The sequence below is a fragment of the Anopheles arabiensis genome, chromosome 2, assembly GCF_016920715.1.
Source record: "Anopheles arabiensis isolate DONGOLA chromosome 2, AaraD3, whole genome shotgun sequence".
NCBI lineage: Eukaryota > Metazoa > Arthropoda > Insecta > Diptera > Culicidae > Anopheles > Anopheles arabiensis.
Window position 1 is genome coordinate 20,484,828 of NC_053517.1, and position 22,558 is coordinate 20,507,385.

The window sequence follows — 22,558 nt, forward strand, 5'->3', positions numbered from 1 at the left end:
GTTGGCTCATTTCGTGTGTGTTATGTCTATTTACCTTGTTCGTTATGGGTTGATATTGAAATTTCGCGTTTGCACGGAATTTACTAATTTACCTTTATTCCTATTTTTGTTAAAATTCACTCTTATTAGCGATAACGTATTTACTCAAATTTAACTGAATCTCATTCGAACCACGTGGTCGTTTTCAAGAAATGGGTGCTGCTCGAAAAGGAATTTATTCATACCGCCCACAAACCGTTCAATTTTATTTACACCTGTTCAACAAGACATCGCACACCGACTGTTCGGCTGCCGCATCGGGTCAGAACTGCAAACGCTTCGGCACGGTCCCGCCATCAATACTGTCCAGCAGCTTCCGCTTGAGCGACGGTTTCTCCTCCGGCTTGCTGTTGGCTGCATTGTAGCTGGCGGGCATGGGCAACCGCGGCCCGACCGTCGGCGCCGGTTTGTTCGAAAAGTATGCCATCTTCAGCGCCTCGGTACAGGAACACCGGTGCAGCGGGTACAGGGCCAGCATTTTGTTCGCCAGCTCAATCAAATCGTCCGACGCCGCGGTAAAGATGTCCCGCAGTGGAATGGGCGGATAGAACTTGTACTGCACGTAGTCCGGCAGCGACTTTACGTCCGGCCAGTTCGTCTCGTTCGGCGTACCGAGCACCTGGAATATTCGCGTCAGCTGATCGAGATCGCTCTCGCCGGGCAGAAAGGGGACGCGCAACAGTAGCTCGGCCAAAATGCACCCCACCGCCCAGATGTCGACGCCAATGCCGTACTGGCGGGCGCCAAACAGCAGCTCCGGACAGCGGTACCACCGCGTCACGACCTGGTTCGTGTTGATGCGATTGGGCGAGCCGAAAAACTTGGCCAAACCGAAATCACCAATCTTCAGCACGCCGGTGCCGCTGATCAGCAAATTGTTCGGCTTCAGATCGCGGTGCAGTATCCAGTGCTGGTGCAGGTACTCGAGCCCCCGGAGCGTCTGGATCATGTAGCTCTTGATGTTGGCCGGCGTGAGTATGATCTTCGGATCCTTGATGATGATCTCCAGATCGGTGTCCATGAAGTCGAACACCAGCGACACGTTGCTCTTGTGCCCGAACACATCCAGCAGGCCGATGATGTTCTCGTGCTGCAGCTCGTGCAGCAGCTTGATTTCCCGCAGCGCGGTACGGTTGATGCCGTCGGCCGCTTCCTCCCGGTTGCCGATTTTGATCTTTTTCACCGCCACTATTTCGTTCGTTTCTGCATCCCGCGCTTTGTAGACGGTGGCAAACTGCAAAGAAAGGCGCAAACGCATGGTCAAGTAGGGTGCGGGCGTGCTGGTAGCTTTCACACGCAGCAGGAACGGATGGCCTACCTGTCCTTCGCCAAGGAAGTCAATTTTTTCATATCTGTTCAGTCGGTTCAAGATTTCCATCGAAAGTGTAGTAAACAGGAAAGCGCTACACAAAACTAGGAACGAAGAAAAATACTCGCGCAGAAAGTTGTACGGGAATGTGTGTGTTTGGGCCGGGGAAGCGAGATTGTTTACAGTTGAGCAAGGAACAGAAACGTCAGCTGCTGACGTTTGATTTAAAAAACTTACCGTTTATCCGTCAAATCGCATTGAGCTGGGGATTTTGTCATCCAACCAGGGATAGGCAAGCTGTAGCGGAATGATAAAGGTTTGTTTATGTAATTATTAATTTATTTTGTAGTTTGATTTTCTTTAAACGACGTGCAATACAGAAGAAGTAATAAGAAAAGTATTTTAAAATTGTGAAATCCACTCCAAATGAGTTTTAACTATCTCTTTTCGTTTACCATTTAGGTTGCCGCCCCCTGACGCTGGTACGCTGCTGCCATCGCCTTGCTGGACAAAAGCCGTTTCGCTCCCCAGCGCCACACAACAAGCAAGCATCGACATTTCCGCACCGAAAAACACGCACCGACGAGAAAGACGGTCAATCGGTGCTGTGCCGCGAAACGGAAAACCTCAAACCGACCGAGTGTATTCTGCCCCAAAGAAAAAGACCAACCAAGTCGAAAACTGTGTGCGTCTAACAAATATCTGTGCGTTTGTGTGTGTTTCCGGTTGTGTGAGTGTGTGTGTCAGTGTGTGTCCTTCGTCTCCCTTTAAACGGGGAACAATTTAGCTGTAAACTACCTACCTCCTTCCACCCTGTTCGGAAGCATTTTCCTGCATGACCTTTTGTGAGTCGTCGGAGTGGTTGCGTTGCTGTTACGGAAAGGATTGGCCATTAGCCATAAGCTAGCCCTCTAGGAGTGTGGTGTGACACACAGTGCCTGCCGAGCGTCGTTGCCGCTTATTTGTTTTTGTTTCGTGCCGCCCACTGCCACAAACAACGTCGTCGACGATGTCCGATTCCGGCAAGTCCGTAAGTATTACCCCCTTACCGTGTCCCCGCAGAGCGCACTGGCGAAGAGCGAAGCCCGAGCATAACCTTCCCCTCTCCAGCAAGCAAGTCACATTCTTATCGGTAGCGGGCGCCTCCGGTTCACGGCACGGTCCGCCAAATCGATAACGATTAGGCTAGCAAAAATGGGACCGAAATATCGTGTGTCCTAAAAACATGCTGATGTTGCCAAAAAAAATATAAATCCACCACCGCCATTTCACGCTGGCAAAGCGATTGTGTGTGTGTGTCCAGGCGCGGTTTACGTGCCGTTCGCCGCATTCTTATGACTCACATCGAAGTTGGCGGCGAGTCGCGGCGCTTGCTGGTGATGATGGCAAAATGTTTGCAAAAAAAGCAGAGCAAAACCTTCACAACACACCAGCAGAGTCTGGCTTGCGTTGCGCTAAAAAAAAGCACACAGTGTTGCGTTCCGTTTGAGAGAACGCTACGGGTGTGTAGTAAAAAGCCAGCCTGGACCAGGCGCGTTGCAGCGAAGCGCATGGATGCACTTGTGCGCCACACTTACACCCGCCGGTATGGGTGCGCGTGTGGGATGGAAATCATCGGCATTGGCATCAATTTGTTGTTCGTCTGCGCTACTTCCCACATTCGACAAGACAAGTGGAAGCGTTTTGACTTGTGGCTAACACTTGTCTCTGGCCGGAGGAGAGCAGTGAATCACTTGACTCTTCGGCGGAGGGTTCACCAGCGGCCGAGCGGTTTCATTCAGCGTACACACGCATGCTGAGGGAATAATCTTACTTGAGTTTTTTAAAATAGGTTCATTTGTTGGCTGTTGACCAGGGCCAATCCAGCCACCACTGCGTATGTTATGCTGCTCCACTACGCATAGCACAATGCAACTCAATGCGTTGCGCTGCCGTGTTTGTGCGTGTGCGTGCAGCTGGCAAGGGAAAGATGAATAAGAGCGGTTTAATCTCTTTGCATCGTGACGCTTCAATCACAGCCACGCAGCCCATGTTGAAGAAGCTTGTTGTTGTGTAAACTTCCGGTATGTGAGATTGTTTTGCTTTGCAGCGATTCGGTTGAGGTTTGCTTGTGTGAATGTTGCTCCCGGTTTGTGGCAGGGCAACTGTGTTTACTTTGATTGCGTGTAACTTTCCCTGCATTTAAGTAAAGCATCATTCATTCCGTCAATTGTGGGACGGAACCGTGCCGCGTATCTGATCCGTTGCCGTATTTTCTTAATATTTGATTTTTTTGTACGAAAGGAATAAACTGTATGCTCATATTGTGAAGTAAATTTAATGTTTAATCCCAAGCACCAAATGAATCAGGTTTAAATATTGTATCGCAATGCTCAAACAGTTTAGCAATCGTTTATCTCGCTTGGTCTGTGATTTGGTTCCAAATACGTGCTTCAATGTCTGGCAGGATCTGTCCTATTTGGCAATGCTCCATTGGCAAGTTTGTTCAGGCCCACCCGCCCCCACAATAACATTCAAACATAATCACCATACATCTGATCAGATACCGGAGGTGCATGGAATGTCCACGACAAGGAACAAACGATTAGAACAACCTTGCCCTTGGCCTATTTTCGCTAGCGATTTAAAGCGATGGAGAGTTTGCTGCAACGATTTTCTCTTGGGATAATAAATCAACGCTGGCTGCAGTACGATCGATGCGCTTTATGTAGTGAGATTGTCGAATTTATAGATTATTCGAAGCACTGCAACGTTTGTTGTAGTACTGAACGATTGTTTTGCTAAAAACATGTATACATGATGTATGAATTTTGAACAATCTTCGTTGGGATGCCTAGGAATGCGATGAAAATGACACCGAACAGCCTCTTGTTTAATGGAAAAGCGCTTGACTGCGAGTGTTCCGACGTATTTATGGGATTTTTGAAATCATCGTAATCAACAAAATTAAACTGCAAAAACTGTGTATTAATCATTTTAATGTTCCTAGTATTTTCAGTATAAAGATCCATCGGCAAATTGTAGCAAATGGTATTTTAATTAATGTACATGAACTAGCCAGCAGCGAGCAACCGACGATGCGATGCGATAACAATTAACAGTGTAGTGTAAATTTCACGCTTGAAATGTATCGGATAAATGCAGATGATGCTAAACATGTCGCGGGCCCCGAAAACCACTTTCACCCTACAAAACCTTGCTTGCGTACAGAGGCGAACAGTTGCACTACAAGCAGCTCTTCATCCGCCGAATCACGAAAGTAGATGTCCATCCGATAGTCGCCGGACGGTAGCGTTGGCAGTACGTGCTTTGGCTCAAACATCCATAACGTAGCGTATGTACGATTCTGCAGAAGAAAAAGGGAACGAGAGATGCTACACCACCGTCTTATGGCGACTTCCGGTCGCTCCCTCAACTCAACTTACACCGTGCGGACAGGGATAGTAAAAGTCCGGTAACGTTTCCTCGATCACCCTCATCATCACGGCTGTGGTCGGGCTGAAGTGTCCGTTCCGTGCCGCCTGACAGTACTCCATGTTCCAGTCGACCATGAACGGTCGGTAGGTGGTGTACTTGTAGAACAGTTGCACCACTATGCCCAAATAGTTGACCACCGTCGGTATCGTGAGCGAAACGTTCAAGCCGACCGTTCCGTTTGGCATTTGCTCCATGTAACAGTAGTGCAGTTGGGTGTGCTTGTACGGTGCGTTAGCGCACTGCAACTTGCTGACACGCAGCTTGTGTGAAACACCACTCTTGGTTGATTTCCGTTTAAGCTGGGCCGTTGTTTGCAGTACCGGTGACCACAGGAGTGCGTGCGCTAGAAGGCAGAGAAGAATCAGGGTGCGTTTTTTGGGTATTAGCGAACCCATTGTGGGGGCCGGCGCGGATGAACTCTCCTGCGTACAGTCCGGTTCAGAAGCAGAATGGATACTGATCCAGCTCCAGCGAATGATGGACGCACTTAAACGGTGTCTCGGTGTTTAGTGACAATGTTGATGTGATTTTAAATTTAGAGCTCGCGGGTCGGGACTATTAATTTGGCAGTTTTACATTGAAGATAGTCATCACGATTTACACCAATTATAGTCCGTTATTAGTGCATGGTTTTGTGATGCTGCAGAAGCATATAGTTTGGTACTGAACCTCATCCGCTATTTACCAATCTGTTTTACAAAGACAATATGGTCCCCTTTAAATAAAACTTTAAATTTATGCTTTTGTTTTTTTAGACTGATTTTTCCACCCGTAGCTCTACCCGATCCGGAAACTAACTACATTGTTTGAATAATTGAACAGCTATACAAAAGGTGACTTGACAACTGGAAGGAATGTTTTATCTTGTGCCACAGCACCGTATTTAACCGATAATGCCATGTCGCACCATACATCTGCAGTGCAAACAGGGGCACATTGGACGATTCGCGATAGAAAATGTCCAACCGGTAGTCGCCGGACGGTAATGTTTGCGGTATGAATTTCGTATCCAGCAGCCAGAAAACGGTGTACGTGCGGTTCTGATGGAGGGAAGAAATCAAGAACATTTAGTAGCTGTTTGGATCGGTTAGGAGGCGTCACTCGTTCCCCACTCTTACACCGTGCGGACAGGGATAGTAAAAATCGGGCATGCTTTCCTCGATCACCTTCATGATCAGTGCGTTGGTCGGATTGAACGTGCCTACCCGGGCCGCCCGACAGTACTCCATCGTCCAGTCGATCATGAACGGCCGGTAGGTGGTGTACTTGTAGTACACTTTAGCCGACACCGCTATATAGTCCAGCACGATCGGGATGTGGACGGAAATGTGCAACCCGACCGTCCCGTTGGCAAACTGTTCCATTTCGCAGTGCTGGAGCGTGGAGTGCTTGTAAGGCTGCTCGATACACAACATTTTGGTGACGCGTACGGTACGATTGGTGGCCATGCCACTGGTACGTGGCTTTGTCTTCGGTGCGGTCACCCCGTCGGACAGTAAACAGAGCAGGAGCAGCTGTGCGGTGAGGCAAAGTAGTAGAAGGGCCCTTTGGCGTTTCAAGCTGCCGGAAGCTGTTGACGGGATCATACTGACTCGCACAAACTGGAGTGACAGAGTTTTGGTGCAGTTTAAATCGGGCAGAGTTATCGCTGCAAATGCCACTCATTACCACTTTGTTGCACAATTAAGTGTTTGTATTATTTTTTTTTTCTACAATTTTTGGAACAATTTTATTCGGCTAACTGAAGGTGTTTCTTACACCCATAGTCGTGGAATTTATTAGCACAGCAGCAGACCGGGATAGTTGAGGTGTACTATCAGCAAGGAGCAGTGCGAACAAGACTAAGCTTTCTACATGCTGAAGATCCAGCCGTTTTTGTAAACTTGATCATTCGCAGACAGTCAATCCTTTATAAAAGGTGTATGCAGTTGGTACAGTAGGATTTATTGAAAACAAGAATTATAAAGACTTAAATTGAATTTTGGATGCTCACTTCATGCATCAACCGATGAGTCCCTGTTTGCGCATTGCTGCGTACATCTGCATCGAAATCAGCACGGTGTTGGACGTGTCGCGAAACACAATGTCCAACCGATAGTCGCCGGAGGGTAGTTTATCGGGAATAAATTTCGGATTAAAGTACCATAGGACCGAGTATGAGCGATTCTGGGGAATAAAATCAGCGATGGAATCAGACCGACAGACGTTGGCGAACGCTACAGAACACTTACCCCGTGCGGGCAGGCATAGTAGATGTTTGGCACTGTTGTTTCGATGATTTTTAAAACCAGCGCACTGGAGGGATTGATCCCACCCATCCGGTACGCTTGGCACAGTTCGATGCTCCAGTCGATCATGAACGGTCGGTAGGTGGTGTACTTGTAGAACAGTTTGGCCGTTATCTCCAGATAGTTGAGCACGGGCCGCACGTCGAGCGAAATGTTCAGCGCAACCGTACCGTTCGGAAGCTGCTCCATCCTGCAAAGGTGCAACTGTGACAGCTTGTACGGCGTATTGGTACATTGCATTTTAGTAATGCGCAAGTTGTGTGTGATATTAATGCTGGCTCTCTTTCTCTGCAGCTGGCCCTGCGGTACGAATGCCAGAAGCAACAGCAGCACTGTCAAGTTCAGCAGTGCAAGGTAGTTTGCATTATGTTTTGCTGCTGCTGCTGCTGCTGCTGCTGCTGTTGGGTTCATTCCGGATCGATTGATTGATGATCACTAGCCAGTATGGAGTTGGGCACATGCATTTAAAATAATGTAGTAATTTCAACCCACGTCTAATAAGGCTCTTTTAATGGTTATAATTGAATCGTTTGCGAACGAATTGTTTGCGATTAATTGTCTAGATTTGGTTACTTATTTTCTTTAACCGTCACACTTTCGTTGTGTTTGAATCAATAATCCAAGGGACCTGAACGCTGTGGCGGTCCCGTGGTGCAGTCTTAACTCGATCGACTCAATAACATGCACGTCATGGGTTCAAGCACAGAATGGACCGTCCCCCCGTAGCAAGGATTGACTATCCGGCTAATGTGGTTATGAATTAAAACTCGAAAGCCTGTATAGGCCGGCATGCCCGCGTAGGACGTTACGCCAAATAGAAGAAGAAGAAGACCTGAACGCTTGATAGTACTTAGGGTTCATTGGTTTGTCATCCTCTAGCAATTGTTATGCAAAAAGAGTTACGACCTTAATCGATCACACCTGGCTTACGTATGGGAAGTCCTGGACGACGGTCTGGTCGTTGGAATGTAAGCTGGTTTGAACATCCAATAGGGAGGATACGTACGGTTCTGTAAAAGAGTGAAAGAATCATCATCCGCATGATCATTAGTACTCCTGATTACTTAAACATCTTCAACGTGGTTTGTTCTAATTTAGGTAGTCTTTGAAGCATTTACGACTACTGAACCATTTTTAGGTGCGTTTGGTTATACGGCGTCTCGGTGCACTGCGGCAATGGTATTACCAAACGCATACATAACATACAGAAACACATAATACACCGCCAATAGATGCCGTTTTTACCTTTATTGTCACAAGCAAATTACAACAACAGCACTTGTGATATTACAGACATAAAAGTAATATTTACATGTTTTGTGGATATACAGCTCATGTGAACTGATCTGATTGAATGGTGTTCTCTCTTATCCAAGAAACGGTTGACGAAGTTTTTGATTAGACAATGGGTTATCATAGATCATTCCAAAAGGATGCATCAAACACCGACGTTAATGAATCCATTAAGTTTTTGCGTTGTTGTAGATATTGGTTGTGTTTTTGAGGTTACAACTCTCCTAATTTATGAATTAATCGTTACCTAATAAGAGAACAAGATAAATCCATAATACTGCGTTATTATACACTGAATTGCCAAATCATAAACTAAATACGCAAATCAACACAACTAATTATAGGTTTGGAAATAGTTACTGCTAAAGTTCGTCGTGGTTACTACTGATTACTGAGATATTGGTCAGTTCCATGCCTCTATTTGGAGAAAAGCGCTATTGAAAGGCAGGATATGTGCTGGATTAATTATCCTGCTTTTGGGTAAAACTTATGCAGGTTTAGAATAAGATCTATATTGTGACACAGGCATAATAAGTCAACCTTTGGACGCAGGCACTAGATCAACGCATGGATGCTGTTGCAAGTGGAGAAAAAGAAGAAGAAGAATACTTTATTTAAAACATGATTAAAAACCATTCATTGAACTTTGGATCCTCACTCCATGTACCGCATCAACCGAGGAGTCCCTGCTTGCGCACTGCTCCGTACGCCTGCATGGAAAACAGTATGGTTTTGGTCGATTCGCTGAACGTAATGTCAAGCCGATATTCGCCGGAGGGTATATTTTTGGGAATGAGTTTTTGTTCGAACAACCATACCGTCGCGTATGTGCGGTTCTGTGGGAGAAAGTAGAGAAAAATCACAAAATCCCGTGGTGTACGCGCCCGCGCGTTCAAACAAACAGAAGGCAAGACAACTGACGCGCACTTACTCCGTGTGGGCAGGCATAGTAGAACTCGGGTATTGTTGCTTCGATGATTTTTAAAACCAGCGCAGTGGGGGGATTGTATCCTCCCAAGCGGAATGCTTGGCACAGTTCGATGCTCCAGTCGATCATGAACGGTCGGTAGGTGGTGTACTTGTAGAACAGTTTGGCCGTTATCTCCAGATAGTTGAGCACTATTGGCACGTCTATCGAGGCGTTCAGTGCGATCGTTCCGTTCGGAAGCTGCTCCATCTTGCAATAGTTCAGATGCGTCAGCTTGTACGGCGTGTTGACGCAAATAATTTTGGAAATGCGCAAGTTGTGCGTGATGGTGCCTGCTTTGGGTCTGTTTCTCTGCAGCTGTCCCTCTGGTAAGAGTGCTAGCAGTAACAGCAGCACGGCAATGTGAAGCAGCGCAAGGTGGTTTGCATGATGTTGGTGAGCGGTTGTTGGTGCTGAGCTCATTTCGGATCGTTTGGTTGGTAATCACTGGCAGCAGGGGCATGCGATCCTGGGCTGAGAACCAGTAAATTTAGTGACCAGAGATGTGAATGTTTTGAGATCCACATAGATTGTCTAGCCCTAAATGATGCTTTTTTGAGTAATTAAAACGTTTTAATGGGAAACGAATTATTATCGCGCGATAGTTATCTAGATTCGGTCGCTGTATGTTGTACCCAGTACTGTTCGAATGAAGTAACCGAGAACAGTGTCCCCCAGACATGACAATGCGTACTATTTCTGTCAACATAGTGTATTTGGTTCATTAAATTTGATTTTAGGCATGCATTAATGTTTGCGTGAATTTATTTAGACTCCAATGCCCACAGCCTTTCGATCCTAACCGATCAGCCCCTGCTTACGTATCGAGGCAAACATTTGCAAAGCGTACAGCGTGATACGGCTCGAGTCCCGGAAGTAGATATCCAATCGATAGTCACCGGAGGGCAGGGTTGTCGGAATGTAGCTTGGCTCAAACGTCCAATAGGTAGCGTACGTACGGTTCTGTGAAAGACCGAAGAGAAAGCATCATCATCTGTATCGTTAGCATTATCATTCCGTGCTTACTCCGTGCGGACAGGGGTAGTAATAGTCGGGCATACTGTTCTCCGCTATCTTCATCATGATGGCAGCGGTCGGATTGAGGTTGCCCTTCCGTGCCGCTTGACAGTAGTCAATGCTCCAGTCGACCATGAACGGCCGGTAGGTTTTGTACTTGTAGAACAGCTTGGCCACAATCTCTGCGTAATTGACCAGCATCGGTACGGCGAGGGACGTGTTGAGGGCGACCGTCCCGTTCGGGAACTGGATCATTTTGCAGTAGTTCAGGTGCGTTCGCTTGTACGGTGCCTCGATGCACTGCAGCTTGGTGATACGCATAATGTACGAGATGCCGTTCTTGTCTTGTTTTCCCGCATTACCGCTTCCGGACAGCACGATCAGCAGCAGCAGCAACACTTGTGCCGATACGAATAGGAAAGTAATATTTATATGCTTGGCGAATATTATACCGCTCATGCTTATGCTTGGGTTTGGTTGCTTGCTACCCGTCTTGCAACACGTTCTGGTGCTAACTGATCGCGGTGATCAGTCTTAGTAAACCATCCATAATCCAGAGAGCAGGAATTAGAAGCTGTAATTTGGGAAACTATCTATTTAATTGTGAGAATTAAATTATCAGCCAGAAAAAATGCAATAAAAATATCCATTACTGTGGGCGTTTCATGACGTTTTGGACATGATGGCTCTGTCGATATTTATAATAGTTGCTTTTGTTGTTGTGAGGATATAGTTGTCCTATTCTGTTCGTTCATTGTTTTCTAGTAAGAGGACAAGATCATACAACACAAACGCAAATCAACTACGCAAATTATGTTTCTGAAAATAGTTACAGCTTATGATCTTCCTGATCTTCCTGATCTTACCGACACATTGATCAGTTCCTTGGATGCTTTTTTTTTGTTTGAAAATAACTAAAGATCTTAATTTGATCCTTTCAAGTTCTCTTATTCGCTAATCCAAGAAGGCCCTGCTTGCGCATTGAACAGTACATCTGTATCGCGTAGATTATAGAGCGCGTCGAGTCACGGAAGAACACGTCCAGCCGATAGTCCCCGGACGGTAAGGTCGACGGTATATAGCTCGGTTCAAACATCCACAAGGTGGCGTACGTACGATTCTGCAAAGAAACGGCCAACAATCCTTCCCTAAGTGATCTCTCGAGATTGATTTGCTCCCGGTGCTCCCGCGCCCCCGCTCACTTACACCGTGTGGACAGGGATAGTAAAACTCGGGCACGCTTTCCTCAATGATTCGCATCACCAGTGCGGTGGAAGGATTAAACTTGCCGATCCGTTCCGCCTGGCACAGCTCGACGCTCCAGTCGATCATGAACGGGCGGTAGGTTTTGTACTTGTAGTACAGCTTGGCCGTTACCTCGAAGTAGTTCAGCACCTGCGGGATGGTGACGGAAGTGTTCAGCCCGACCGTCCCGTTCGGGAACTGGATCATTTTGCAGTAGTTCAGGTGCGTCCGCTTGTACGGTGCCTCAATGCACTGCAGCTTGGTAATGCGCAGGACGTGGGAGTTGGTAGTGTTGCCGAGTTTGCGGTTAGGCTGTGAGGCACCGCCGGCCTGGGCCGTTAGGAACATTAAGGCAACACCGCACAGCAGTACGAGACTGGGCCATCGTCCATTGACGGGGAAGTTCATGGTTAGGTTTTGCACTAGTTCTGATATACTCTTTTTGCTGTTGCTCATCGGACTGATAGAGTCATCGGAGTTGAAGTCAGAAGTTAGCAATTCGTGTGTGTCATTTAATGGAAAGTGTAATTAAACGCTAAAAGTATAATTGATTTGTAACCATTACGTTTTACAAAATTGCTTTATAATCGTATGGAAAGGGTTGGAGTTTACTAGACTCAAAGATCGGCTCATCTCTCTGGGAGGTTTGGATGATGTTATTACTGATGTCGTGTGAATAGTGTTGTGTTTTATCCAATGGAGATGTTGAAGAGTTTGGACATTTCCATACAATTGGTAGTACATTCGAGGGGCTCCAAGAAAGGAAAACGTTTATCTTGGAAGTGGAATGTTTGCGGAATTCCCTCCAAAATAGTTCTCGCAACTGTGTACGTAAATGGTGTGCTAGTGTTGTTTACAGATCATTTCCTCTCTGCACTAAGCTAAGAAAATCAATAGTAGTAACCATTAGGCGGCCACACGGCGTCTTCTTTGTAAACGCATTAGCTGCGCTATTCGTGCGTGTCGAAGCAATTTCCATCAAATGAAACAGGACATAATTTAACCGACGGCACCGTTCAGCACTAGGCGCCTGTTGTTCTCCCGATCCGTGTAATTAAACCGCTTCAAGGTCTTTATTACTTCGGGGCCACTTAGTTTTTCACCAACTCTCCAACAAGCCTTTCCGTTCGTGGGCTTTTTTTTGTTTGCTGCTGCTTTTAGTTTAATAAAATTCACCCGCCATGTCATTTTTTTGTTCCTGCTTGCAATCGTGTTACTTCATCGGCCAAAATTATCACTATCGATCTCTTATTCGCCTCTTACCATGAGCCGAATTCACAAAAAAGAGGCCTGGCAACATCGTATGCGTGTAAGATTGTGTTGGTTCGACTTCCGCATATTTCCACCGTTGTGTTCCGTCTGCTCCGCTTACTCTCCGCCAGCGTGGTTTGGTTTCTGGTTTTTCATTGTTTGGCCATTTTCCGCCGTGAAAATGGACAAAAAAGCGAGAGCGAAGTAACGCATTTGGAAAACAAATTAATGCCCAACATAAGCCAAATTTGATCACGTAAATCGCAATCGCACACACTCTGTTTAGTGCTCCGTGAGATCATGGGTGTGTTCGCGTGTTAACTAATCGAATGATTATTTTCGGCCGGCATTTCTCACTCTACGCCACTGCAACCTGTTTGGGAAGTAATTTATTGTCGATTTTAATCATGATAATGATACCAGTCAGTCAGTCAGTCAGTCACGGCGGCGTAACGATGGAGCCGACAGTAGCCCCCCCGGGGCAAGTCCAATTCAAATCACCCCCTAAACAGCCACAGGTTGGTGGAAAGTGTCTCAAGCTACTAAGCTATGGGCGTTGTGTGGTGCGATACTGTGGCCATTCGAGCGGTAGTCACCCACCTGTTGTAGGTGGTTGGGTTGAGTTGATTGAACTTTCGCGTAACTTGCCGCAGTGGTGCGCGATGCAGGAAAGCAGGCGGAGGACGTGGTTTTGAATGCGCCTCTCTATGCGTGTAGTACCGTCTTTGCATACGGAATGAATGGGTGTGTGTAGAAGCGGTCCCCAGGTAGGGCAGTGTGCTTTTAAGCCGGCTGATCATACCGTCACGTCTTCGCTTCGTCCAATGCAAACTCCTCTTCCGCTAGAAAGTAAACCACCACTGCGCCAGGTGAGCCGGGTAAGAAATTCGTCAGGAAATTAGGTTAAATTTCCTATTCCAGCTCTTCGGGAGCGGCCATGCTTCTGTCGGGGCTGACTGAAGGGGTAAAGCGGAGAACCGATACGAGTCGCTTGGAGGGAAAATTTGGTTTCCTTTCCCCAGCACTGTTTGCAATTAGCCGCAGGTCGTCACATAATCAATTGATCGTTGTTGCCGTCCGGATCACAATTAGTGGTGCAATTAAACCAAGCGGCCCAATATGCGAGACTTACGATTGCTCTGCAAATCTGTGGTGTGTGTGTGTGTGTTTTTGCATTAACAAGTGCCTCAAGAGTTTGGGTGTTTAGCTCCGCAAAATAAATCATCTAATCTGTTCGTTTCGTGTGCTTTTTTCTTTCTCTCTTCTTTTTCTAGTTTTCCAACGTGGAAACGTCCGGCTATGTCGGGTTTGCCAACCTGCCGAACCAGGTGCACCGGAAGTCGGTGAAGAAAGGGTTCGAGTTCACGCTGATGGTCGTCGGTGAGTCTGGCCTCGGTAAATCTACCCTGGTGAACAGCCTGTTCCTGAGCGATCTCTACCCGGAGCGTGTCATACCGAATGCGGTCGGTAAGTTCGATCGATGTGTGCCCTAAGTAGTGTGTAAATGGTTTGCGCCGTGAAGTATGCAATCTGTGTGGAGTTTTGTGCTTTTTAAGGATTGTTCCAGAGAGAGAAAGAGAGAGACAGTGTACGATCAGCGCTTTGGTTTGTACAGGGAATCTTCTACAAGCTTCTTTTGCTGCATTTCAATTGAGTTCGTTCACTTTACTACCCTGCCGTGGTGCTGTGATGACTTATTCATGGCTAAAATTGAAAAAGGTGGAAAAGTGGCGCATTTTAAAAGCACCATATTTCAGCGACGTTACACTCTCCTTTCAACGTTGCTCTTTAATTAATTCCACAATGCGTCCTGAAACCGACGACATTAGTGCAAATGGAGTATTTGGATAGCAATTAAAGCCTCTTTTCTTACGCTACATCATAATTCCGCTAGACGACTAACCTTGGCACATTGATCATTAAATCAACGTTCTAGGGGACGACCCCCGCGTGTGCGTCGTTGGCACATTAATTTAGTCGCCCTGTGTTCGCCATCAATTAAAGCTGCACATGTGCTGTCGGTGGCTAGTGAATGGAATGCGAGTTTTTGTTGGCGTGGTGGTGTCCTTCTTTACCTTCGCTTCGAACGCCACAAGCGAGTGAGCGTTACGCGATCCGCCAAAACCCGGGTGTAACAGGTTGCAGCTAACAACAACAGCAACGACTGAAAAAGAGCATATCATTCCACGGTGTATGGAATTGCTAGTGAAAGTAGCAAAGGAATGGTGGTGTATACACGGACAGGGGGCCACCAGTCTGCCACCGCACATATTATGCTAGTTTGTGCAAATGAAGTCGTTACTAGGAGCCACAGCCGATGATAGTAGCCAGCGAAGCGTTACGCGACGATCAACGTGCCACTGCGATCGTCGCGCATGTGCTGCCACACGGAGGAAAGGAATTGCGAATCGTTGTTAAATAATTTGTGCAGCTCTTCTCCTCTCCTCTCCTCTGCTAATGGAGGTTGTACAATCGTTTATGATTGACTAATGGTTTCTTCTATGTGTCTTTGCTCGATAACAGAAAAGCAAAACATGACGGTCAAGCTGGACGCGTCCACGGTGGAGATTGAGGAGCGTGGCGTCAAGCTGCGGCTGACCGTCGTCGATACGCCCGGGTTCGGCGATGCCATCGATAACAGCGATAGCTTCAGCGCGATCCTCGAGTACATCGACGAACAGTACGAGCGGTTTCTGCGCGACGAAAGTGGCCTGAATCGGCGCAACATTGTCGACAACAGGATACACTGCTGCTTCTACTTCATCTCGCCGTTCGGCCATGGGTAAGTGTGTTTGGCTTTCCTTTACCGGGCATGATTTTAACGTGCTTTTTCCACTCCGCTTCGCAGTATGAAACCGCTCGATATCGAGTTCATGAAGAAGCTGCACTGCAAGGTGAACATTGTGCCGGTGATCGCCAAGGCGGACGTGCTGACGAAGAAGGAAATCCAGCGCCTGAAGTGCCGCATCCTGCAGGAGATTGAGGATAATGGGATCAAAATCTATCCACTGCCCGATTGTGATAGCGACGAGGACGAGGACTACAAGGAGCAGGTGCGCCAGCTGAAGGAGGCGGTCCCGTTCGCCGTCTGCGGCTCGACCACGCTGCTCGAGGTGAAGGGCCGCAAGGTGCGCGGTCGGCTTTACCCCTGGGGTGTCGTCGAGGTGGAAAACCCGGACCATTGCGATTTTATCAAGCTTCGCACCATGCTGATGTGAGTGTTTGTGTTGTCGTCTCCATTCCCCTTCGTTCCCTTGGACAGCTTGGGGTTGTTTTATGCAATTCATTCAACTAATGAGTGCCGTTTCTATATCATCCCATCCACAGCACGCACATGCAAGACCTGCAGGAGGTCACGCAGGAGGTGCACTACGAAAACTATCGCTCGGAGCGGTTGGCGAAATCCGTGCGCAAAAACACCAATTCCGTGATAAAGGAGGAGAACGGTGGCGCCGGCATTGTGCCCGGCGAGGTGTTGTCCGAGAAGGATCGGATCCTGCGCGAAAAGGAGGAGGAAATCCGCCGAATGCAGGAGAAGCTCGCCCAGATGCAGGCCAAGTTTCAGGCACAGAAGTAATTGTGGTGTAGTGAAAAGAGGGATATACACAAACACACAAAAGAGGGGAGAAGAGGATGGTGATGATGAATCAAGTTAGTTCATGCACATGCACAAAAAAACCCGAAACGAAACGAACAAAACAGAATGTATTGGTGTCCTCTCATGAAATGATTTTTTCGAAAGCATTCATCATTCCGCGCAGTACGATTCATATCAGAAGAAAACAAAAAAACGCAAAAAAAAAACAACGAGACGGATCTTCACAGTTCGTCGTGTGCCATCTTCCGCGTAACGTTAAACGATCATCTCATCCGGTTCATCAGCACGCGCGCACCATCTTCTTCTTCCCATCCCACTCCGTGGGAACTGAACGAGAATCTCTTCATTTAAAAAATAACCCCGATTGTCGAGTAGTAGTAGTTGGTGGATGGCGTTATTTGCGGTAATGGGCCGCTTGTTGCGCCCTGCCAGCAGCCCCCCCACCCCGTGGTTTCGATTGCGTTTAATGCAAACACAAAACAGTGAGCCCACGCGTTTTGAAATCTTCCTCATTTTTGTGCATCATCATCATCATCATCATCATCATGATTACACATATATTTTTGGTACGAACTATTCGCATATAATTGTAGAGTAAAGGTTAGATCGTATAGCATACAAGTATATATACAGAACAAACCTTCCATGTTAGTTGCCTCTCCAAACAAAACACAGCAGGCCGGGGTTAATAACGGGTACTTAAAAAACCAGACCAATTGGCTGCACCCAACCCAAACCCATCTCGAAAAACGCTCTCTTGTTTGTTTTGGTTATTTTTTAGCTTCATTCATAAAGTTGCAGTTGCAGCAGCTCGTTTTGGGCTCGATGGCTTTCCTTTGTTTTCGGGTAAACGACACGAAATGTCCAATTACGGTACGAGTTCAATTGTGCAGTGGGTAACAACGACACCAAAATAATGCTTTTCCTTCTCTCGAGATGCCCAGGGGCGGTGTGTTGTACGTCATTCAGCTGCAATTCATTCGCAATAATTTTCTACGGGGACGAAAGTAGAGTAAACGTTAATCCATCCTCCCCTTTTCTCCTTTACGCGCGTCTGACACGAAACTAGCGACGAATAAGTAAGGGGAAGGCCAGGGAAGACAGACAGGATGGGATGGGTGTGTGTGTCTCGAAAATATTTTAGAGTATTACTATACATAAATATATATATTTTTTTACATTTCGGTTCCGACCCCTCTCTTACCCCCGGGCAGGATCAATTTTCAAATAAATGCGTATTCTAACTGGAAGCTGAAGCTGTTGTCCATAAAATAGAACAAAAATAATGAGAAAACACACCACCGACGATTTACTGACACGAATTACGTTCGTTTACGCGTTTCCGTTCGCCTTTATTTCACAGCGTGTTACCATCATCATTACGAGACACATACACACATTCGTAACATTGTTTTTTTTTTTTGTAGTTCTATTATGCGCTCTTTAGGAATGCAATGCGTCCGCGCGGTGTTTTACGCTCGCCCTTAAAAATACACAGTTTTGTTTCAATTTGTTGCTAGCGCTTGTTCTCTCTCACTTGCTCTCTCGCTATCGCTATCTTTCCCCTGCTTTGCTAACTTTTGGTTAATACACATTAGGCGCCTCCGCTTGCATTAGATGCATTCTTTACCAATTTTTTTTTGTACATAGTAACAACAATACAAAACTAATTCGTAAAATTATGGTTTAGTTTCACTAATAGGTGTTTTTGGGGTAAAAAATAAAAGTAAACTACAGGACGGTAGGAACAAAACTTGCACGTTTGAGCAAACGCTACGCAACGTAGGTAAAAGGCGCACAGTGCAAACTATCAGAACGGAAAGTTCTATAGAGAAGAAGAGAACAAATTACACTACTAGGCATGTGTGCCGACTAAAATAATGTTAAAAATATTACCCTTTTTTATTGGAGAAAAACTAAACGATCTTTTATCACTACTTTAAGAAGAATGTGTAAACAAAAGGAACTGCAAAGAAATGGACACAAAAAAGGTAACTATCTTACACCCTCTACAACCACCAAAAAGAGAAAGAGAGAGAGAGAAACAGCATTAGCATTAGAGTAAGTAAAATATTACTATCTGTTCCCATGGATACATCACCGCACACAGTCAACACTTTCCAGCAAAACTCTGTGTACGTATTTTTGTGTGTTTGTGTTTATGTATTTGCACTAAAGCCCCGATTTAATCTTCCTTTCTTCTTCTCTTCTAAAGCCTAGCTGTACGTTTGCTGCTGCTATGTTGTTTTTTTTTGTTTTTGTATCATTTGATTGATTGTGTTTTTATTTCGTTTCTTGTCCATTTTTGTTCATCTTTTTCCTTCATCTATATTTACATCGTTTGCTTCTTTTGTATGTTTACTTTAACGACTTTTCCAAGTGTTTCCGTTGTTTTTTTTTCTTTTTTCTACTTGTGTGAGCTCTTTTGTGTGTGTGTGTGTTTTTTTTCTCTTACACATACTCAATATCAATATTTCTTTCGCTTCATTTGTATTTTGTTTTTGTTTTTTTGTTTTGATCTCTCCCTTTTTCCTCTCTTTTTTCTTCATCGCACAAAAGTTGTTCTGTTTGAACGAGTTTTTTCATGTTGGTTTTTTTTATTATTCACGTTTCTTTACACAAGATATAACACTATTTACATTCTCCCCTGCTTTTGCTCTTTGGCCTTGTTGCCAACAGAACGGCGTCAATTCAATAAATTGCCATCCCCATCCCTCCGCACTAAGCTTATTTCGCATTGCTGTTTTGCTGGCGGCTGGTTTCGTTTTCGCGTTCGCATTTTCTGCTCTCGTAATATATCAAATATGTAGTCACAGGACAATCACAATAAGTTCATAATGTGTAATAATGCTAAATGTTATTCACCTTCCTTCGTTCGGCTTGTTTCGCGCCCCCAAAAAATTGTTAGTTGCGCTCGTAGTTTGTCTAAATATGAATGATCTTAGTAAAAAAAAAGAAGAAAATCGAGATTCGAAACATTCGAGATGAGGCGTGTGAATGATGGAAACTCAAAAACGGGATGATGATGATGGAGGCGTTTTTTGTATGAGCATCGCTTGGCGATCCGTCTTTTCCCGTCTTTATCTTACTCTCCCCTAAAGCCGTGGTCGTGTCAATACTATGCTTAGAAGTTTATCGTAAACAGCTGTGCTTAAACACCCACACTCTAGGCGGTTTGCTCGACTTGTTCTCCTATGAAATACTTGTGTTATTATTGTTATTTGTCAGTTTGCCTCTTTTCCCTTCCTTGCAGAGACACGCGGGGTTTTATACGGTTATTTGGTACAGGCAGGAGGGGGGAGAGGAGGGGGTGGTTGGTGTGCTGCTGTGTCAAGTTTTAGCATCCGGTCAGTGCCACGGATTGCGGATTACGTTTGGCAGATATCAACATTCGCTTAAGTACCTTTTCTTCTCAGTGTGTGTGATAGCGTCTTAATTTGCGGTCCGTTTCTTAACCAGGTTCACATTGATTGGTACAGAGAATGTTGGTGTATTGGGTTTAAAATTTTTAGCTCACACGGTGGAGGCAAAATAATTCTTTCTAATTTTCTAAACAATTCGGGTATCGGAGTATTAAAAAAACGTCAAAAAAGCAAAACATGGGACACTTAACACACCTTTCCTGTGGACACTGGTTTTGTGGTTAACTCGTTGCAGCCAAGTGGATTATTCGTTGTGATTTTTGGTTTCGACGAAGGTGGGATACCACCTTGGATTTACAGGTTGATCGTGTCCAGATCTTGGCACGGTGCCCGCGGACTGTGCTGATCACCGCCGTTCGAGCTGCCGGGAAGGTTAACCAGCTGCTGCTGCTGCTGCTGATTACCATTGACGGTCAATGTGGTGACCGCTGCCATCGCCGACAGGGTCGTTGCGGTCGCAGTGTTCGTACCGGTTCGTGTCCCAACGGCCCCAGCACCATTGACCACATTCGAGGCGTTATTAGCGTAATTGCTGCTATTGTTGTTGTTGTTGTTGTTATTGTTGTTTTTGGTTGATTCCGTCGACTGTTGCTTCTTGCTGCCCAGCCCCAACGGGAAGGCAAAGTCCTGGGGCAGTTTGCGCATAATTTTACCGGACGTAATAAGCCGGCCAAATCCTTCCTACAATGGTGGCGGTGGTGGTGGTGTGCATGCGATACAAAAGGGGGAATGGTTAGTAAGCGGGTTTGACGAGAAATGCGCCGTCATGTATGCAATCTGCACGACGTGAATAGCCGCTTTAGCAACGCTACGCTTGCTACGATCGGAATACGGTACCTGATGGGCGAAAGCATAGCCGGAGCGTAACGAGCGGCGTGCCTTGCGGGCGGACGGTGTCCTCAAGACGTCACTGCTCTGCCGGGAACGCAGTAGCGCCAGCCGTTGCTGTACACGAATCTAAAATAGCAAAGAAATGTATTAAATTAGTAAATCCCTACAAAAAAACAAAGCCTTCACACCACGAGCTCCACCTTATCTGGTAAGCTGGGGAACACATCGACAAAGTAGAAGCGTGATGCCAGCACCGGTATCATGAGGACGATCACTGTCAGCACGGTGGTGAACCAGAACGTGGCCTCCTTCATCGCCTGCGTCAGCGAGCCGACGTACGGGCCGCCGATGACGTAGTTGTAAAAGTAGTCCAAAAAGAAGTACCACAGCAGGCTGCCCCAGATCATGATGTGGTTAAACACGGTCCAGTACGATGTGTCGAGCGCGATCTGCGTAGCGAAGTGAGGATTAGCGAAAACGAACGAACGGTACACACGGACGAAGGAGGCTGGTTCTTACCTGCGCGGTGTTATCGAGGATAAGTATGGTGGCCACTACCGAGCCGAGCAGCATGTGGTCGTTCAGCACGTACCCGTCCGGAGAGATGCCGTCCTTGTACGTACCTGGGGGGAAACCGAGGTGTTTGTTAGAGATTAAAGATTCCACTTCATTTTAAGCACACCCTTCTGCAGACCCTTACTTACCGTACGGAATGAGAAACAATATCAGCGAACTGAAGATACCGTGCAGGACGCTGCGTATGAACTCGGTCGTGTTGAACAGTGCGTTCGTCATGCCGGGCGTGTAGAGCTTCGGATAGTCGACGCTACTCTTGTCCGACACGTCCTGCTCGAAGATGCCGAGCGCCAGCACCGGCAGCGAGGTGTAGAACAGATTGTACACGGATATAAACATTGGATCGAAAACGGTCTGTGAATGGGAGAAGCAGAACGGCATCGTCATTAGATAGGAACGGGGAGCACACGTCGCTCGCACACACACACACACTTACTTGAGCACTGAAGCCGCAAAAAAATGCATACCAAAAATGGCACAGCGTGAATGCAAAGTTTTTGTAGAAAAAGTAGCGCAAAAATTTACACATCCGGTAGTACGACCAGCGGCCATGCACCAGCAGCAGTCTTTCGAGAAATTTAAACTGTGCGATCGAGTAGTCGCTCGCCAGTACGGCCTGCATGCCCTCCTGCCCGGAGATGCCCACGCCGATGTGTGCCGCTGCAAAAGAACACGGAAAAGGACCTTAGTGTGTTGCTCGTCTCTCTCTCACTCCCTTTGGCCTTCATTTAAATACCTTTTATCATCGACACATCGTTCGCACCGTCACCGATCGCTAGCGTGACCGCATTCTTCGCCCGCTTGATCAGCTCGACCACCATCGCCTTCTGGAGCGGCGTTACCCGGCAGCAGATGACCGCTTTGCAGTGGGACGCAATCTCGAGGAACTTGCTCTCCAGCTCCGACGTCAGACAGTGCACTAGCGAGTGCCCGTTGATCACTAGCGCCACGCCCGTGTTCTCGTCGATGTCGGTTAGCGTCGGTTCGCCCTTCTCAAACCCGTCGGAATAGTTGCTACAGTTTACACTGCGAAAAGGGGGGAGGAGGGACGGGAAGGAAGCAGCAGCAGTTTAGTACCCAGTTGTAGTTGACAATTCGAAGGGTCGCACGCGCGTGTTAGTAAGTGGTGTGATAGGATTGTAAGGGAAGGTTAGGGATAGGATTTTGGACAAACGGGACACACGGGAGGTGGTGTTGCTATGACGGAGTGAAGCAACAAGAAAAAGGAAGGAATGGGAGGACAAC

The 22,558-nt window shown here is 46.6% G+C and overlaps 3 protein-coding genes across 12 annotated transcripts in view; 1 reads left to right on the forward strand and 2 right to left on the reverse strand.

The window, feature by feature from the left end:
- Window positions 1-196: 196 nt before the first annotated feature.
- On the reverse strand, window positions 197-1,562 carry LOC120897160 (cyclin-dependent kinase 7). Its single transcript, XM_040301823.1, has 2 exons — window positions 1,358-1,562; window positions 197-1,273 (listed from the first exon to the last, which is right to left on the reverse strand). Exons 1-2 carry the CDS (start codon window positions 1,415-1,417, stop codon window positions 302-304), a joined length of 1,032 nt encoding a protein of 343 aa, XP_040157757.1. The 5' UTR covers window positions 1,418-1,562; the 3' UTR covers window positions 197-301.
- A 279-nt stretch (window positions 1,563-1,841) lies between these two features.
- Window positions 1,842-17,731, forward strand: LOC120896792 (septin-1). 2 transcript variants are annotated; one of them, XM_040301243.1, is made up of 5 exons: window positions 1,842-2,378; window positions 14,161-14,353; window positions 15,410-15,668; window positions 15,735-16,100; window positions 16,214-17,731. In XM_040301243.1, exons 1-5 carry the CDS (start codon window positions 2,358-2,360, stop codon window positions 16,461-16,463), a joined length of 1,089 nt encoding a protein of 362 aa, XP_040157177.1. In that variant the 5' UTR covers window positions 1,842-2,357; the 3' UTR covers window positions 16,464-17,731. The 2 variants fall into 2 exon arrangements, with proteins under 2 accessions (XP_040157177.1, XP_040157176.1); XM_040301242.1 differs by lacking the exon at window positions 1,842-2,378 and adding an exon at window positions 13,921-14,038.
- A 658-nt stretch (window positions 17,732-18,389) lies between these two features.
- The window catches only part of LOC120896790 (phospholipid-transporting ATPase ID-like), a 30,683-nt gene continuing 26,514 nt past the window's right edge, over window positions 18,390-22,558 (reverse strand). For all 9 annotated transcript variants that reach the window (XM_040301233.1, XM_040301232.1, XM_040301238.1 and 6 more), the window contains 7 exons: window positions 22,050-22,339; window positions 21,750-21,973; window positions 21,442-21,667; window positions 21,257-21,360; window positions 20,938-21,186; window positions 20,744-20,863; window positions 18,390-20,587 (listed from right to left, as the gene is read on the reverse strand). In XM_040301233.1, the coding sequence (XP_040157167.1) occupies window positions 20,201-20,587; window positions 20,744-20,863; window positions 20,938-21,186; window positions 21,257-21,360; window positions 21,442-21,667; window positions 21,750-21,973; window positions 22,050-22,339 (1,600 nt within the window). In that variant the 3' untranslated portion in view covers window positions 18,390-20,200. The remainder of the gene's footprint in view (window positions 20,588-20,743; window positions 20,864-20,937; window positions 21,187-21,256; window positions 21,361-21,441; window positions 21,668-21,749; window positions 21,974-22,049; window positions 22,340-22,558) is intronic.